This window comes from Natator depressus, chromosome 21, assembly GCF_965152275.1.
Source record: "Natator depressus isolate rNatDep1 chromosome 21, rNatDep2.hap1, whole genome shotgun sequence".
NCBI classification, from domain to species: Eukaryota; Metazoa; Chordata; order Testudines; family Cheloniidae; genus Natator; species Natator depressus.
The window spans coordinates 3572149-3592010 of record NC_134254.1 but is presented as its reverse complement, the minus strand read 5'-3'; the positions used below and the strand labels follow the sequence as shown (position 1 = coordinate 3592010).

Sequence of the window (19862 nt, the reverse complement as noted above, 5' to 3'; positions counted from 1 at the left end):
CATCCCTCTTCTGAGGTAGTTCTTCGATTGGCAGTGGAAACGGCAACAACACTTAAGCTTAGTCTAAACTTTCTCACCCAAGCTAGGCTGTTCCTAGGGTTTCCCTCCAGGACCTCTCTGTTCCAGGCCGTGTTTCCCCCACTTCTGCCCACACCTGCCTCTCTCCTACTCTGAGTGGAATTACCTAACCCCACGCCCACCACAGTGAGTCAGTATCAATCAGTCTGCATTGCCACCTGCTGACAGCGGACCCCGATACACGGATCCTCTCACATCCTGGTACCAAAGCAAAACAGGCACTGTAGGCTCCTTATTCCCCGCAGGGGATGTCAGCTGGAAGGTATCCCATGGGATCGAAGTGCCTCGGAAAGCAATAATGGCTGAAAGATGTTGGGATAATATTGGGCAGCAAATTCTAGGTGGCCTACCATTGCAGTGACATGGCAGAAAGGTGGCCAGGGTGACTTTGGGCTACATACACAATGAATCAGTGAGCAGGGAGGCGCTCGTCCCTGAGAACACACCTGGAATAGCATATTGAAGTTCCAGGCCCAAAGTCTACCAGGCTGAGCACGACTGTAAGGATGGGTGGCAGCAGATATTCCCCTCTGACAATAATAATTGGAGCCCTCTGGGCCAAATAATCCCACAGGAATTTCAGAAACGTAAAATAAGAAACTTAACAAGGATGGTTGAAATAGAGGGGCAAATACAGAGAAACAAGAGATTTATGGTGAAGGGAAAGGGGGTCTGTCATTCAGTCCAAATAAGGATTTATTTTGGGATGCGTAAACCCCGGAAGCAATGCTAAGGGAGGCTCTCACTTTTTATTCTAGCACTGTTTAGCCATAGACTTGGATCAAGCATCACTTCTGGCTGAGTCCTTAGAAAATAAGGATGGAGCAATCATAAAGAAGATGGCTGCCTTAGAGTTTCATTTTCTTCCATTTTTACCTGGACACACCTGTTTGGTGGGGAGCATTCACACCTGCTTCACTCTGACCTTTGTCAACTCTGCCGCTGGCCTTACCTCAGAAGGCAGAAATATGAATCTGACACTACGCAAGACTGTTAACACTACTTTCCTTCCCAGCACCAGGATTCCTCATGCCAAAGGTGGCAGGGCAGAGTCAGCCAGAGCTCATTCTGCACAGCTTCTCAGCACAGAGCACCGCCTCAAGCTGCAGTGGCTGATAAATGGAGAAACAGCAAAGGACACTCCCGGACCCTGGAGATAATGGAATGCAGCCTGTCCCACCACAGGATACCAAACAACTGTACTGTGCGGGGCACCAATGCTCGAGCTTGTGCCCTAGCCTCTCCTCCCATGTCACAAACTCTTAAGCAGAGACAGGAACCTGGGGTAAGTGTTGTGGCTTAGTACATTTCCTGTTTAAAAAAAAAAAAAAAAAGCAGCAAAGAGAAGTCATTCAAACGAGATGTCAGTTGCAATGTGTTAGCACCCGGTAACCCAGGGCTCACCCTTCTCCTTTCTGGCGTGGGGCTTAACTGAGGTCGGGGAGCAGAGCAGGGCCTCTGAACATCTGGCGAATCCACCTAAGGGCTGCCCTTGCTGAGTAGAGGTAAGAAACTTTAGATCTGTGGCTAGCTATGGATGTACAGAAGTAAACGCTGACCCTGTAAAGGGAGGCAATTTGTGTCTTGTTTTTTTCCCCAAGTTTCAGCCTGCATGATTGACACTGGGAAGTTGTAACATGAACCAGCAAGGGATTTTTTTCCCTTTGAAGTTTGAGTGTTACAGCATGCAAGAGAGAGATAAAGGGCACGCTCATTAATTAGGAAGATTTCAGAGTAACAGCCGTGTTAGTCTGTATTCGCAAAAAGAAAAGGAGTACTTGTGGCACCTTAGAGACTAACCAATTTTATTTGAGCATGAGCTTTCGTGAGCTACAGCTCACTTCAAGGGAGCTGTAGCTCACGAAAGCTCATGCTCAAATAAAATTGGTTAGTCTCTAAGGTGCCACAAGTACTCCTTTTCTAATTAGGAAGAGTAATTTTGGGTGACCATGGAAGAAAATAAAACCCATAACTCATCAGCAAGGGCTCAGCAGTTTGCTCAGTTTGGGGGTGAGTAATAGATCACACTTTTCTTTGTGTTTCTTTCTTGCTTTAAAAGTTAAAAGGTATTTTGTGTTTAAATCAAGCGTATAAACAAGTCCTACTTCCTGGGATGGACAATAAACAGGCTCTGTAGTCAGAAGAATGTAGTCAGAGCAGGTGAGAAGGTAGCTGAGCTGCTTGTAATGAAAAGAGTCTAACAAACTCAGGGCTTTGAGTACGTATCACACACCCGGATGAACAGGCAGCAGCACGCAAATTCAGCACTGGACTGGGCCATTTTTAAAATAGGAAAATATAGGCAGAGAAAAATATCTTTTCCAGGGCCTGAAAAGTTTGGAGGCCAGTTGTCTTTCTGGGGGGAGGAGGAGGAGTGAGTTCACATCCCGATCCCGTTTCTGAGGGTTTTCAGCTCTGGGGTGTTGGCACAGGCCCCAATCATTATGTACTTCAATGTCGGCAAAGCTGTTCACCAGATCTACCCTCAGCCTGCTGTGGTAAGGAAGACTGGGCATGAGAGAGAAAGCCCAGAATGTGGGCCACAACGAAACTATTAAGTCAAGACCATAAAAGCTGTGTGGAAACAACATTTTAAGCATTTTATAACGTGAGTTCCCCAGTTCTGTTATTTCTCCAGCTGAAAGTTTGCAACAATAAACTCAAATGACTAGCAGATTTTGATGAGACGCAGAGGGGGCTGAGCGGAAAAATTAAGTGGAAAAAAAGGACATTTCAGGGCAGTGAGAGGTTTGAGAGTCAGCAGCATCTCCAAACAAATGATGGAAAGAAACCCCAAAAAGCCAAAAGCACAGGGCCATTTAGAAAGTGATTTATTTCAATATTATCTTGGCAGTTTTCATTTTCCTACTTGGCTGGGGGAGCATTTAAGGTGATGCATTGATGGCCAGTTTGCATAGATTTCTCCTACATAAAAGCATACACCCTTCGGATTGTTATTAAAAGGCTGTTCTCAGATTGACTAGAAGAACGCCTTTCCAAAGGAAAACATTTCAGTGACCTGCTCTGACTGTGCCATAATAAGAAATGTGTTTATCTGAAGTGGTTCTTTACAGGTAGCTATATTATTTTGTAGGGCAGATTATTATAAAATCCTCCCATCTTTCCTCCCCCTTCCCCAAAACCTTGCAAACTTGTTAATTGACGCCACTAACTGCTCTCAGCGTTTCCATCAAAGTCAGTGATTTTCCAGTTGTGTGGGACAAAGAAATGCTAGTGAAATCGCTTTTTTTATTTGAGAGTGAACAAAGTTTAACCTGTTTTTTCAGAGACTAATTTGCCTTATTTTTTCTTCACTTTAGTTGATACATTTTTTCTTTCAGGCAGTCAGGCTCTCCGACTCAAGAGTAATTCGAGCTGTATAAGTACCTGGATAGAGAGTGCCCAGAACTTTGAAAGGGTTTGGATAGGAATTTGATCTTATCTATCTACATCTCAATCAGTCTGTCTGTCTTTCAGCTCTGAGTGCAAAAGTGTAGGAAGTAGTCTAGCTCATGGAGACATTAAGGACTGTAACAAATGGTTGCTATGAAAACAACATAATATATGTTGATGAGAATCTGAAAAATGTTTGCTAGGAATGGACATTACTACAACACTCTTAGCATACTGGTCCAGTGGTGAGAGCCCCAGCTCAGAGACTTTATGCATATGATGGGTGCCAGCTTATGTTCTTGCCAAGTGAACAGATGCTGGCATGTAGCAGATCATATAGCTTTGGAGGACATGAATAGGAAACCTAAAGCTGGAAGAGAGCAGTCTCTCCCTATTTCCAGTCTCGATTTCCAACCAACCACCAAACAACATCAAAAACTTCTTTTATTTTTTGTTTAAATTATTGTGGGCATCATAAAAGGGCTGACTCTGCTCACAATTACACTGGTGTAAATCATGAGTGCATCCACTCAGTGATGTTACTCCCAGTTGACTTCTATACAACTCAGAGCAGAATGTGACCCTAAGGTAAAACCTTGGGTACTTATCAGAACTGAACTCTAACGACTGAATCATTTGATGTTCCCCAGTCATTAAGGTTGGGATTTTCAAAAGCATTCAACGTTGGCCTAAGAAGAGAATCGTAAAACTCCCACTTACTTCAGTAGGAACAAAGTTGGGTCAATGCGTCTCACCATTGAAAAAAATCACACTCTTCGGGTATGTTTACACTGCAGCTGGGAGCATGTCTCCCAGCCTAGGGAGACAGACTTGTGCGAGCAGGACTCGAGGTCCTCCTCACCTTCTCCCATCAGTTAGGGTCTGTAGCTCTGGTTCTTAGTTTCCATGTGTTCTTGTCAAGTGTGTCTTCCAAGCTGTCACCAACCTTCTTCATATCCTCCTTCAGCATCTCAAACCACTTTTTTTAGGTGGTCCTTGTTCTGTGACTTACTAGCTTTTGAACTCTCTGGCCAACACATCCTACATCCTGTCATTTCACATGACCCAGTCCTCTCAGTCTATCCTCCCCTCAGCTTTTCTGTGATGGAGGCTACCTGAATCCTGGCTTGTACCATTTCACTGCATAGCTTGTCAGCTCTTGTCTTACCCAGCACCTGCCTGAGCATTCTCCTGTTGGCAGCGCGAAGTAGTTTGTTCTCTCTGCTTCATTGGTCAGCATGCTGACTCACATATCATGGCTGACTTAACCACGATCTCATACACTTGGCTCTTTAGTTTACTTGGCCTATCCTTATCGCAGAGAATTCCTGTCAACTCTCTCCATTTACGCTCGTCAGGTGATTCCTAACATCTGCATCCACATCCCCATCATGGCTCCACTGAGGTATGTAAGTTATTGCACAGCCTTAACTCTGTACATCTAGTTTTACTGGCTTCGTGTTGTGTCCCTCTCAACAAAGCATTGAATGTATTCCATTTTTTGTCGGCTGATTCTTAAGCCATTTTCTTCTAATGCAGGCCTCCATAGTTCTAGGTCCCTTTCCAGTTTGTATTTATCTTCACAGCACAAAATAATGTCATTGGCAAAAAGCATGCTCCATGGAGCCTCTCCCCTAATCTCCTGCATCAAGGCATCCATTGCAATCACAAATAGGATTGGGTTTAAGGCTGATCCTTGATGTAGACCTATACTGTCTGTGAATGATTTACTCTAGGCACAGCTGCTTCTCACTACTGTCGTGCTACCTTCATACATATCCTTCACAGTCTGAACATATGTCTCTGGCAGATTGTACAACCAAAGGCACCACCAAAGCAGCTCTCTAGGAACCCTGCCACAAGCCTTCTCTAAATCTACCAACACCAAGTGCAGTGCCATGCATTTGTTCCTGTACTTCTCCTGCAATATTCAGGTCGCAAATACTGCCTCCATTGTTGACCTTCCAAGTATAAACCCAAATTGGTTGTCATATATTTGATGCTCCTGCTAAAATCTTTTCTCAATAATTCTTTCTAGCCATTTCATAGTGTTATCCATTAACTTGATGGTGTGACCCTGAAAGCCCCTTTATGCCAACTCGCAAAGACTGCACCCAAGAATATGTAGCCAAACTATGTCTCAGAGTATCCTAAAAAAAAAAAAACTTGTGTAATTTATGTACAGGTTGTGTATACAGAGTTATGTATGTATGCTGGAAATATGTTCTTAAAATATGTTGTGGAGGCAGTTGATAAACTAGCCTGACCTAGACAAAGGAATGTGGATTTACCCATCCGCATGGATCAAGCAAACAGGTAGAAGAGAAAAACATCATGGCTTGATTACAAGCACAGGACAATATAAAGACATTTATATCTAAGGTAAACAAAGTGATCAAGTGAATTAAAAAAACAAATTGACCTGAGGATGAAGAAGGGGCTTGGCACCTGCACCCCGAAAAACAAGCAGCAGGGGAGAGGAATTTTGTCTGGGTTTATTTTCAAAGAACACATTTGAAAGGCTTTTTGAACTATAGAAGGACAGAAAGGGGACTCCTTTGTTATCCATCACTTAGGAAACAAAGGGATCAGCACCCTCTGATGCTGTGATTGGTGGATCCTTCTGCCTGAGAAGCTGGGGATGCTGATAGCTTGATGTGAGTGAGACAGCTGCTCAAGCAAAGATTGTAGCTTGCTAAAGTTAAGTTTCAGAATAACAGCCATGTTAGTCTGTATTTGCAAAAAGAAAAGGAGTACTTGTGGCACCTTAGAGACTAACCAATTTATTTGAGCATAAGCTTTCGTGAGCTACAGCTCACTTCATCGGATGCATCCTGTGGAAAGTGTAGAAGATCTTTTATACTTCCACAGTATGCATCCGATGAAGTGAGCTGTAGCTCACGAACACTTCCACAGTATGCATCCGATGAAGTGAGCTGTAGCTCACGAAAGCTTATGCTCAAATAAACTGGTTAGTCTCTAAGGTGCCACAAGTACTCCTGTTCTTTTTGCTAAAGTTAAGTTTCAGTCACTAGAAAGTAGGTTATTTTTGTTTTGTTTGTAACCAGACCTGTCTCTCTTCTTTTGCTCACTATCACTTAAATCTATATTTTCATTAATAAACTTATTATTAGTTTTACTATAAACCATCCCCTTCCTGTTATAGTAAAGAGAGGTGCATATCTTCAACTGAGCCAACAGGCTGAGGTGTATTCTGTCTCTTTGGAGACAGGAGATGTGGTTAATTTCGATGAGCGTCCAAGTGAGGGGGACTGTACGCTGCAGAAAGATGCCTCTAGGGGACTCAGGAACCAGGGCTCACTAAATGTTACCTGCAAGGGGAAGTTTAGAATGGCGGAGTCCGGAGGTATTTTCTGCTGAGGTGGACAGAGTGGTGTGGCAGAAGGCTGTAACACTTTTTAAGCTCCAGCAAAGCTCTCTCTTGCTCAGGCAGAGAGGTAATACAGTGAGCTTATGGCTCTGGACTTCCTGAGGAGAACATCACAGATGGGTTGGTAATTACTACATTCCTGCACACCTCCTTTACCCTTGAAGATAGGGACCAATGTGCTCTTCCTCCACTTGTCAGGCATTTTCCAGTACAGAGAATTAAGTTGAAGAAGTCTGTCATCATCACCACGACCTCATGGGTGAATGCTTTAAATGCCTCCTTTGGTACACTGTCTGCTCCCACTGCATTCCCACGTTTCATTGTCTTCAGTGATGAGGCTTATGGTCTTACGAAGCTGCTGCTTGCGCATACTTCCCACAACGATTTCTTCGCATTCTCGTCACCACCCGTTCTCTTCGGCTTTCTTCTTTGATGCACTTCGCAGCTGCCAAGTCCTCTGCGTTTCTTGGCTAATCTATATATTCCTTTCTCCCCTTCCTTTGTTAGTAGTCATGCATAAAAGCCTTGAAATGCCTTCCACAACTGCTGCTGCTTTTTTCTTTTGGTAGCAGGGCTTGAGCTAGTGTGCTAAAAATAGCAGTGTGGAAGCTGCCGCTCCAGCTACCATAAAACTACTCAGGCTAGCCGCCCAAGCTCAGACCCAGGGGGTCAGGTGGGCTTGAGAGTCCACCTGCCCTCTGAGCTGCACAGTGCTGTTTCTAGCTTGGTAGCTCAAGCTCTGCTAGCAGGAGTCTGACTCACCGGGCAGGGCGGATCGTTCCCAGCTGCAATGCAGATATACCCTAAATGGCCAGATAGTCAAAAGAGCTTCTCAATCAAGAGCTCCTATTGTCCTCAGTGGGGCTAGAGAAGATTCTCCATTGTTCTGAATGGGAGCTGCTGGCTCTGAGCACTTTTGAAAATCTGGAGATGGGAATTTGCTTCTTTCTTTCATCCGTTCCTGTATCAATCCATAGTAACTCCACTGGAGTCAATGGAGATAAAACCACAGTGAGTGAAAGGAGAACCAGGCCCTTAAGAACATAAGAATGGCCATTCTGGGTCAGACCAAAGATCCGTCAAGCCCAGTATCCTGTCCTCTGACAGTGGCCAATGGCAGGTGCCCCAAAGGGAATGAACAGACAGGTTTTCATCAAGTGATCCATGCCCTGTCACCCAATCCCAGCTTCTGGCAAACAGAGGCTAAGGACACCATCCTTGCCCATCCTGGCTAATAGCCATTGATGGACCTATCTTCCATGAATCTATCTAGCTCCCTTTTGAACCCCGTTATAGTATTGGCCTTCACAACACCCTCTGGCAAGGAGTTCCAGAGATTGACAGTGCGTTGCGTGAAAAAATACTTGGTTTGGATCCTGTTAGCTGGTCAAAATAAAATGGATATTCCATCCCAGGGCTGGAGTGTGATACTCCTCTCCCCAACACCCAGAACCATGCAGGGGAGACCTCTCCATCACACACTGTGTGGGGACCCAGGTGGTGCCCTCCACCCCCTGCACTCCACCAGCTGTGTGTCCTTGGGGAGAAACTGCAGGGAGGAACCAGCCATAGGAGCAGCTGCAGAATCGGCCACAGCAGGGACCTCGGGACATTGAGAGAACTTTCCAGAGCTTTTCCTTGTGCTGACTGGCTGTTTGTTCCAACCCTCCACTTCCCTCGGACTCTTCACCTTTGCTTCACTGCCCGCTTGCCCTCTTCCTCCTCTGCCCTGTCCCCTTCACCCTTCCCTTCCCGTTTAGCTGATCACCTCCTAACTAACACCTCCCCCCGCATCACTGCCATCACATTGTTGACTTTGCTTGTGTGTTCTACCCCTTCCCCCACCCTGAACCTGCTACTCGGGGTTTATGCCATGCTTAGCACAATGGGACCCCATTCTTGGCTGGCCCTTTGGCCCTGCATAATAAACATGATCAATAATAACTAGCAGAGAATCTCACCGTCCAAACACAACAGGCCAAAAAGAGAGTAAAATGTGCACTTGGGCTGGCAGGCAATAGAGTCAAGTATTTCTTTACTCCCACCACTGGAGCACTAATCCAATCCCAAACTGCTCAGCAGAATGCCTAATATTCTCACATGATCCTCCAAGCAACATTTCTGGAATGTGCATGAGGATTATCCATCTGGATCAAGGAGCAGGAAATCCCTGTGCTGGCTAATAAGGAGGGGTAGGAGGGAAAATGTAATGTTTAGGGATTTTGTCAGTGTGTGTCATGTTGTATTCTGTTTTCTCCCTCACTGGTGGAGAGGAGAAGACCCAAACACCTTCCATGTGGCCACAGTCTAGTAAAGCAAGTAAGAGGGAAGCTTGCAAGTGGAGCAGAGAATTCTGTAGGAGGAAGTGGAGGGAAGGGATTATCATTCACTCTGCACATGTACATAGGGTGACCAGACAGCAAGTGTGAAAAATTGGGACGGGGGGGGCGGGGGTAATAGGAGCCTATATAAGAAAAAGACCCAAAAATCAGGACTGTCCCTATAAAATCGGGACATCTGGTCACCCTACATGTACACAATGTAGGGAGGAAAAATGCCCAAACAAAGGAGCTCATTCTTAGGGCAGGCCTCTGTGCAACCTACCTGCTTTGCTTGAGCTATAAACAAACAGAAGTGGAGGCAAGCCCACTGGGCTGAGCAGTGCCATTCAGCTCTCCTGCTTGCTCTCCCCTCATCTTGAGTCCCACAATGTTTCTAACAAGAGTAAACATTAAGGTACAGGTATTTAATATTTACAACAGAGGAGGACAGGAAGCAGTGCCACTAGCCAGGAGAATTAAGGACATGGCATTACAGCCAGCCAGGTTTTTGTGAGGAGAAGGAAAGAAAAAGGTTCAGAGTGCAAACTGGAATGTACTATTTAAGTCAAGCTATTGCAGAAGATGAGTGGTAAGGAAGAGGAGCTAGAAGAATGCAGCACTCAACATTAGGGTGACCATTATCTTCAGGTAGTAGAAGCTCTTAAAACTGGTAAGACAGAAACAACCTGGGATTTTTCCAAAGATTCTATAGAAAACCCCATGCAGTGTGGTAACACAAGCTACATGTCCTAGACCTCTCTGGGCATGCACAGAAGACAAACAGGATTTAGAAATACATGCAGCTGCATGAAAAGTAAATTATATAATAGCAAATTTTCTACATCTACAGTTAATCTTTTGGAACAGACTGGAAAAATATATGTATGCAGGAAACGAATGCAAGGCCACTACTACGGAAATTCCAGGAGCCATTATTCTTACTTCAGTCTTACTTTTTTAGGTGGGCCAAGGGCTTATAACTAGGAGCAGGAGGCTTAAACTGAGCAAAAGAAAATTTAGTCTGAACAGCAGGTGGTATTTGATAATGGCAAGATCTAAGTCTGCAGAATAAATCTCCCAAGGAAGCTTCATCACTTAGAACATGATTGAAACTGAACTGGATAAAGCACTGGAAAATCTACCTCAAGGAGCAATCGTGTATTAGCTCCAAGCGTGTGTGTATATGTTTATCTATGGCTGGGGGTAGGGAGATGGAGAAGATGGGACATAATGAGTGTTTACCACTAATGTCTGTGATTTCATAGCGCTACAAAGATGCCACCTGCATTCACTGAATAAGGAGAATATTCCTAGAGTTGGTGTGTCTCAAACATTTATTCAGCCACCAGCCTGATCATTTGTTTCACTTGCAATGTCTCTTCCCCCCACCTTTGGTTTCATTAGGAAAGAACTTCACCAAAGCAACCAGAAGATCATCACAGGTTGGTGTGTTCTCTGTGCGGTTGTGGACGATATGATCAGTCAAACTGAGAAGCCCCCGCGCCGGTGCAGGCGTCTGAGCGAGAGCTACGACGAGAAGTGCGAGCGCCGGCACGAGACCCGTGAGAACTTGTGGAGGAGAAACAACGTCACCACATGTCGCCGTGTGATGCAATGTCGGAAAAAGGAAGCAGAGGAGCAGTCCCAGAGCCCCCGCCAGAAAGAGTTCCTGAAGAGAAGGAACTTAGCCACCGAAGAAGGAAAGAAACAGGTAAGGTTTCCTACTGGGACACCAGCAACTCCAGGACAAGAGTGTGCAATAGGCACCCGCAAGGACGCATCTTCCTGGATGGATCTGAGGTCACCCACATCCCTCCAGGTAACAGCTGCAGCTATGACAGTCATACTTTTCGTAAATGGTTGGCTACCTACTATGGGCCTTATCCAGTGTCCACTGGAATCAATGGGAGTCTTTCCATTGACTACAAGAGGTTTGGGATCAGGGCCTAAATATTTGATGGCAAAATCTGAGAATTCACTGACAAAAAAATGGATATTTCCTTGACAATTCACAGACTTGATCCAGGGCAAGATTTTGTCCCATCACTCTCATTGTGTTCCTCTCCTACTTTCTAAATACTGAACTTTGACCCAGATGGAGATTTGCAGCCATTTCTTGTCGTTCAAACCTGCATTTTGGTAGAAAAATAATTGTTTTCCTCTTGTGCAAATTACCTCTCATTCTCATTAAAAGATCTGAGACGATGACCACCATAAACAGTTAGCTTTCTTGGGACGAACCTATGGAAGCATGTCTTCCCGCCAGCATCTTTAGTGGCAGGAATTTTCTCATGTTGAGTTAGTAATGAGTGTCTGATTGTATCCTAATTTCAGCATCCTTCTTACAAACTGTAAATTATCCTGCGTTTAGACTTGGAAGTATCAGATTTTTTATCAGTAAACATTGTTAAACAGTGATATCACCCTAAATATACAACCAATCAGTATTTTCATCATAATAACCAAAATTTACAGATAGGCAAAGTTTCCAAAATGCTGTTTGAGAACTTATTGGAGTTTGATTTAAGGATATTTACTTCGTATATTTTAACAAGTAATGTTGACCGTCCCATAATTTCTCTCAACTGTGAAAAATTAAATTGATAAAAATCAAAATGACTCTGCCAAGCCTACCGATGTTATTCGCAGCCAGCAGTGAACCAGATGAGCCAATGCATTTAATAAAACCAGATTAAGATCATACATAAATGTTCCAGTAAAACAATCAGATTGTACCTTCTAAACTCACAGCCTTTTAAATGAAATAATTCCCCCATCTGTTTTTGTACCTAAGTAAAGTTATCCAAGGGGCTTTTAACTGAAATGAACAACCAAGGGCAATAAAATAAAAGCACAGACATGCCCTGGGGGCTCCTCTACAAGGCATGAGTATGGAGGACAATTATTTACCTCATGCTACTGTTTACTTCTTTTGATCGCTGGGTTTAATTACAAGCCAGACAGCAAGATCTTGGGGCAGGCGTTCGCATGCTTGCAGCCCATGTGCCTGTAATGTCGGGTGCAGAACCGTTCTCACCCTAGCACCTGCAGGGGGCTCTGAGGAGCAGAAGTAAGGGGGAAAAAAGAGTTCATGCTCTTACTACCAGAGATCCTGAATAGGCACTCAGATATAACTCTGATGAGTGCAGAACAAATATCTAAGCCTACAGCTCGCCAGCTGCTAGCAGCAATGCTAGCCAGGAACTAACTCAAGGCCTCAAAAGCTCTTTTCTTACTCTTGGTGTGGTTAGTGAAGCAACTGGCCTCTCAGAGGCACTTTCTTTCCCTGCAGCTTCCCAGTCTACCTGCAGCTAGCAGGTTCCCCCACTGCCCCGTCAGTGTTGCTGAGCGGCTACACCTTGCACTGACTCCAGTGGGAACTGCGGGTGCTCAGCACCTTCTGAAAAATTAGGCCTTGAACCCAATCTCACTGTAACCCTCAGTCTCCACCCATGTTATTGCCCAGGTCAGTGGCACAATCTGTACCATTTCAAGTGACACCATGCCACTGGGTTAGTTGCTTCCCCTTTTCTCTCCTGGTTTTTAATAGGCCATTATAAAAATTAAACTCTCATTTCATTTCAGAACAACAGCACCTCCGTGGTCCATCACAAGCATCTCCAGCAAAGTCTCAACGATCCTCGCACACAGAACAACTGGCAGTCCTGTGGCGTTTCATCACAAAACATCCTCCCCAAAGACATCTCCAAGACCAGCCGAGGTACAAGAAGACTGGCTAAATGAGGCTTAGGTTTTGAAAAAAGGAACTCAAGCTTACTGGGATCTGGGGGCTGCATTTTATTTAAACCTCTGAGGTTCAAGGGAATCACATGGATTATTTTGCTTTGGACTCCCAAACAGGCAGAGAAAGAGGGTCTGTAATGATAAAGAATCCCCCGAGGTACCACATCACAATGTGCTGGAACCTGCACCTCTGAAATCAATGGGTGTTTTGCCTGTGAATTGTATGGGAGCAGGATCAGACACAATACTAACACACGCCAAAAGAGTTCCTGTTCCTAGAAGCCCTGTTTAAGTGTTTAAGGAGGATGTTCTGTATCAGCCAAATCTGACATTTTTCCCTTTCCTAACCGTGCATGATAAGAATATGTTGATTCACCAAGTGCTATTCTTTGTGCTGAGTCAATAATGACCTCACTGCCCCAGCCTGCTGCAAAATGGCACTGTGCTGCAGAGGAAGCCATCATCCCATACAGACGTAAAACGGAAGCTCTGAACACTTGTGATCATTAAAAACTCCATGGCGCTTTTCTCAGAAATAGGTGTGTTTGCCAGTAGCTTGGCCAAACTTTAACTTAGGTTAATGACCTAAATTCCACTTGCATTTTCAGCCGCATACAAGATTCTTCTTCGCCTTCTGCCCTAAATTGTTGTGTTATGCTGCTGTGTGCAGTTTAAACTGCCACGTGTCATCCCAGCAATGGCTGCATTTCAGTGATGGTTGAAATAATCCCTATATACAGTTGGTAAAGTACTTTATGAGTCTTCAGAATGAAAGGTGCAGCTGTGAATGAGGGATTTTATACTAGCTATCTGCTGACACTGTAGGAACCAGTATACCACCCTCTCAATTTTATCTTAACAGGCACTCAGACATTAACAGATTCTAGTGCAATAAAGAAAGACTCAAGCCAACAAACAGAGTAAGTATTTTGTTATCTATCCTATTAGGAGCACATTCTTCCTGCTTCTGCAAGGGCTGGGGATTCACTGATATCTGTAAAGGCACTTTGACGTACTTAGATGCAAGGTGCTATACAAGTGCAAAGGATTATTATTATTGGCATAATTTATTGTTCTATGAATCGTCATATGATTGCTTCTCTCCCTAGCAAGTATTTTCACTGCACCCATTCTTGTGATCTTTTTCATAAATCTGTCTCATGTCCATCTTAAGAAAATCCTTGTCTTTTTTTATTTTAGCTGTGGAATAGCAGTATTAGACAAGGTAAGCAAAACATATGAATAACCTGTACAGAAATGCCTATGAGGATCCTGTTGTCCTAAGAAACATTAACGTTAAAGGGCCAAATTCTACAGTTCTGGGGTTTTAACAGTGTCAATGAAAGCAGGATTTGTTCCTGATTATTTCTTATTGGAATGTAGATGACAGAGATTGCTGGAAATTAATTTACTGACAAAAAGATCTATGACGGTACATCTAATGCAGTAGACAGGGACAGTCTTGTTCCAGGGAAAGCACTGACTGTGCTGTAAAATACCTACTGGTACTTTGGGTTTAGCCAGTGAATGGCAGAACAGCTGCATTATTGCACAAGCCTAAGCACAGTCAAGGTCCGTATAGCTTATTATCATTGCCCAGAGAATGTGATAACTTAGGGTTCCCATTTAATGCTTGTTAGAACTCATACCACTGACTGCAGTTACCTGCAAAATCTTTTCCTTTATGGAAGCGATTGGTTTAAAAATATCATCAAATAGAAGGTTTGGACAAACTGAATCTGGGTTTTACTGCGCTTTTCTTTCACTTTCAGGAAATAATTCAACTTTCCAACTACCTCAAGGTAAGCAGAAAAATGATAAATACAGTTCTAGAAATGGGTGGAGGGTATGTGCGAGGAGGTAGCTTTTACTAAACTGGTATCATGTACCTAGTTTTAAGGTGGCCAGGAAAACAAAAGGAGCAGCTGCTGAAGCCCAGGGAATAAGTTCCCAAAACACAGTGAGGAGTGAAAATAGCTATAACAAGTGCTAGAGGGGAAACAGGTCACCCCTGGCTGTCCAGATGAACTAGGGTCACTGAGACGCATTCAGAGCACCTATATTAGCCTGGCTTTCTCATTTTGCCTACAGGAGGCATTGCATCGAGAGCTGCTGCTGAAGCAGAAGATGGTGATTTTACAGGAGCTTTTATCCACATTGCTACAAGCATCAGAAAAATCTTGGAAGGTACCAAATAGCTACGCTGCGTACTTCTAGTTGGCTTTAGGATTATGCTGGGATTTGCTTATTTCTGCCAGCTGAATTCCAGCTCTGTTTCTGGTCGTCTAATATATTCTGGGATGATCCTTCTCTCCTAATGGAGAAGGCGGTGTAGCTCTGAAGCTGAGCTGTGTCTGCAAGGGGACATGACTGGGCTCAGAACTATTTAGCGTGTCACTATCATTGCCCTTCCTCTCCGATATTGTTTCATTTTAGGGCCAGCTGAAAAAAACCTCTCCATTGTTATGGAAACGTTCTTTTTGTTTGACATTTTCATTTTTTTCCCCTTCATTCTTTTGGACAAAAAGTGTTGGGATGAAACGTAAGTTTTCATTAAGCTTTGAACTAAAAATGCTTCTCTTCCTGTTTCTTTTTTTAAAAGTTTTGAGGATTTTTCCCCATTTTCTGTCACTCTTGCTTCTCCCCCTTTTCCAGTAGGAAAAAAGTCCAAGATCATGGGGGAGGGAAAAGACCATAAAAAAATCTTAATTGCCCCCTGTCCTCCAAAAAAGTTTTCACTTTGAAACAAACTTTTGTTTCAATTTTTTGTGGGGGAAGGGGAGACCAAAAAAGATTTCAGCCAAAATGAATTTTTTTCACGCAATTTTTCATTTAGAGTGAAGTGTCATTTTTCAATTGAGAAAACACGGATTGTTTTTTTTAAAAAAACAACCACCCCATTTTGTGCAGAGAAACAAAGGGGGAAAAGAGGGATTTTAACAAGAGGGATAGCCTTGGTAAGGTCTGCAACAGCTTGTTTCTGTGCGTTCTCCTGCCAAAAGATGCCAAGACGAGGTGCTAAATAACAGTGCCAAGAATGAATCCAGAACCAGACGGAGCAGGCGTCTCAGTTTAAACCACCTGTGTATGGGAAAGAATTTCATTCTGGTGAAGGTGCTAGACTCACGATCCTGGAGGCTGAATATATCTGTTTATCCACCAGAACAGATACAACACAGACAGCAGCAGCGCAAGCTTCTGCCACATACCATATCTCAATCCATTCTTGATATACGTTAGAGGGAGCCCCTCGAAGTTAAAGTCTATTCACTTCTTTGCCGCTCCGTTGAGACAAGCAATCAGGAGACAACCTAGAGCCAGCTGCGGCGGCAGTTTGTGTTATATGGACACTCTTCACGCAGCAAGGGCCCAGGGCCCTGAATCAGCAAAACACTTAAACAAACACACCCCTAAGTGTTCTGCTGAATTAGGGCCTCCACTCCACCAAATCTAGTTCCCATGGCTCACCAAACAGGCATCAGGTGGTAACAATTTCTGAATACAGCTGATCCAGAGTAGATTTTTAACCAGCAGCCTGACATTAAGCAATTACTTCTGAGAAGTACAAGCCATTATGGACTAGGTCATAAAGCAAATTTTAAAACAGAAATTTAAAATCAAGTTACATTGCAAAATATTTGCTGTTAAAAAAATGTTAATTTGGAACTAGACTTAAAAAAAAAAAAGATCTGAAAGAGTTCTGTCAGAGCAGAAGAGCCAAGCGATTGGGTGACATGGAGCAAAAAATGCGTTAAGATGTACTGCGGTTTGAGACTTCCTCCGTAAAATGCTTCTGACAAATATAATATGAGCAGGAAAAAACACGCTGACACACACGCTGGCAGGAAGTAGCCATGAAACCTCCGATTAGAAACAGGTGGGTGCACTTTGCTTCTTAATGTCTTTGCTAGAGAAAATAGATTCCGCTGCTCCCTCTGCTTTTAGCCTTTCATGAGACAATCAACATTGATTGGTTGCCGGGGTTGTAGCCAACAGAGAAAACAAAGTAAATGATATTTAGAAATTGGCCCTCTGGGAATAGTTTAGCACAGATGATGAAGAAAACAGGCCTGTGGGAAAATGCTCAGAGGGGCTTCTGCAAGTTCACGGCTGGCAAATGAGGTTGCCAGACTCTTAAGGGTCCCATCTGGAAGCCTCTCTAAAGCAAATTAGGTGACGGTTGCTATGTTTCCATAACGAGCTGAGGCACCAAACCTTGAGGCAGCATTTTAGAATCAATAGCTCCTATAATAGAAGGTCTGAAGGGAAAAGAAAAATGTGATCATGCTATACAACAATGGTCTGATCATAATTACACTGAGAATCCCTGTAGGATCCTACTTAATATTTGTGGGTGCATCTAGACCAATATAATGAATGTGTTCATCAGTACAACAGGAATATATCTAGCAGTTGGGCCGAGGGGCTACATTCAGGACTGCAGGGTTCCATTTCCTCTGGGTTTTATTCCCAGCTCTGCCACCAACCTTCAGCAACCCGCATAACCTATCTGTGCCTCTGTTTCCTCATGTGCAAGCAGCAGGATAACAACAGGGCTGTTGTAAAGAGTAAATACTGTTTGTAAAATACTTAGTTAACTCCTTTCGTCTGAAGATCTCAAAGTTTCATGTTGTTACAGTAACCAGTAATGACTTTTTAGACCTGTCTTTTAAAGTGTAAAAACACCACCTGAATATATTTTTTCCCATCCCCAAAAATGCTGTCTGACCTTGGGAAGTTTGGGACATTTTCTGCATAGTTTAAAGACTGTTTCCACTGCCTCGCTGCCACTTTCAGGGTTCACTTTTCTCCCTTTTATTTGGCATGGCATTTGAGCAAAGGGAATGCAGTCCAAAAACAATGCTTAAAATTGCTTCTTTAAACCAGGAATTGAAAATGACAGGTTTAAAAAAAGCAAAGGGGGAGGGAACATCAGATACAGTCTACCACTCATGGGCTAGCCAGGACACTGCAGAAAACACACTATGATTCGCTGACAGCTGAACAGGGATGCAGCTGAGGGAGGATTTTGCAGCCAAGTATTTTGGAGTGGCCACTGGCCATAGATGTCCCAGTTTTTGGGAGCCCAGCCTCAGATCCAGAGTACCAAGCATCCGTAGCTTCTATTGACTCCACATAGAATTGAGGTCATCCAGTCTCTGAAAATCAGGCCCCAGGGGTACCCAAGGATTGAGGCATCCAAAATCAGCAGCCACTTTTGCAAACATTGGGCCTCCGACTAACTTTGAGCTCCCTTTTGTGCCTCCTTCAGGCTGTGGAGGCAGGGATCTGCGAGAAGTGTGAGCCGCCATCTTAAGGGAACTCAGACATGAGGAACAACCCGAATGTAACTGTGAGAATGAACAGCTAAGGGGGGCATTGTGGTGTCTTCTCAGCAATCCTTTCTGGGCTGGTAAATGCAACCTGAGCCTGGTCAACAGGTTTAAGTTTTGCCACCATAGCTATGTTGGTCATGGGTGGGATTTTTTTCCCCACATGTAACCATCATAGCTGTGCTGGCAAAAGCCCAGTGTAGACACAGTTATTCTGGTAAAAGAGTCCTTTTGTAGAGTAGAGCTTACTTCATTTAGGGAAATGGTCTATGTTACAGGGACCAAAGTGCTCTTGCGGGTGTAAGCTGCATCTCCATTTGGAGGAGGAGGGAGTTTGCTGGTATAAATCTACTAGTACCAGCAAACCCTGTCAAGTACAGACAAAGTCTGATTCTCCCATCTGGCCCTCTGTGCTCATTTACACCTGTATAGAGTGGGTGAGAAATGCTACCACTCTGACTAGACAGTGCTTTACATCCACTTTCCACAGGCTTAAAAAGACTGCTAGTAGAATCTGGCATGAAGTCTCTTCCAGTATCTTGCATCTAAAAATCTCTCTCAAAATTGCCACCCCCGTCTTTTTTTAAAAAAAAAAAAAACAATTGGCCTCCAGTTTGTTATGGGAACTGACAGCTGGATTTATTGGACTTTACACTTCTGGGGCTGGGATGTGCAAACATCTGTGTGTTGACAGCGCCCAGCACGCCAGGGCTCTGATTTTGCTTGGGGCCTCTGGATGCTACCATGATATGAATATTAAATAATAACAATGGATGTTAAGCGTGGCTTCGCACAATAGTGAGTGGCAGAGTGGTGCTGACATCCTTCAGATCAGAGGTGGAAGACTAGAGTCCAGGCAAGCACTTTGCTAGAAGCCTTGCCTGGATTTGCACAGAGCCTGAATCTTACAAACCCAACTGGAAAACCTGACCAACGCTGGGAAAAAAATATGAAAAAAAATATGATGACTCAGTTTCCCCATTCCTCTCTCCACCCCCAACAAAGCTCATTGTGATGCAAACCCAATCTGTTTCCTATGGAAGCTGACGAGACAAGATGCTGCCACCCACCGGAGCTGTAAGCCAAAATGTTGTTGCAAGAGAGAATCATGAAGCAGAAAGCAAGGCTGTGTGTGTGGGCTGGAGGGCAGTTCTGCTCTCAGTACAGACTCATCCAGTGTAACTATATGACTCCTTTGCCTTTAACTTTTCTGAGTGCTCTTGCATTCCTATAATTGATAGAGCTGGTTAGGGGGAAAAAAGGGGAGGGAGGAAGAACTGCAAGTGTTTCATTTTTTTTCCTTTTTTCAAAACTTTGAAATTCTAAATTTTTCCCACTTTTTTTTGAAATTTTGTAACTTTAAACTTTGAAAATAATTTGGCCCAGCCCTGGGTATGATACTAGGAGCAGAAGAAAAATCAGAAACATGAGTGAGCAAAAGTATGATGGATTCACTTAGAAAACTGCAGAGGTTGTTGTGTAATTCAGTATTCCAGACCTTGCCTCAATTGTTTCTTCCAGGGTCAGCTGAATGAAGACAAACTAAAGGGTAAACTGAGGGCCCTTGAAAATCAGCTTCACACCTGTGCCCAGGTAACGTAT

The 19862-nt window shown here is 43.8% G+C and overlaps 1 protein-coding gene across 1 annotated transcript in view; it reads left to right on the top strand.

Annotated features, from left to right (window-relative positions):
• The first annotated feature begins 881 nt into the window (after window positions 1-881).
• TRAF3IP3 (TRAF3 interacting protein 3) overlaps window positions 882-19862 on the top strand; it is a 28920-nt gene continuing 9939 nt past the window's right edge. Inside the window, exons 1-8 of the mRNA XM_074936245.1 lie at window positions 882-1583; window positions 10588-10894; window positions 12769-12904; window positions 13790-13847; window positions 14128-14152; window positions 14700-14729; window positions 15019-15114; window positions 19782-19853. Coding sequence (XP_074792346.1) covers window positions 10658-10894; window positions 12769-12904; window positions 13790-13847; window positions 14128-14152; window positions 14700-14729; window positions 15019-15114; window positions 19782-19853 — 654 coding nt within the window. The 5' untranslated portion in view covers window positions 882-1583; window positions 10588-10657. The remainder of the gene's footprint in view (window positions 1584-10587; window positions 10895-12768; window positions 12905-13789; window positions 13848-14127; window positions 14153-14699; window positions 14730-15018; window positions 15115-19781; window positions 19854-19862) is intronic.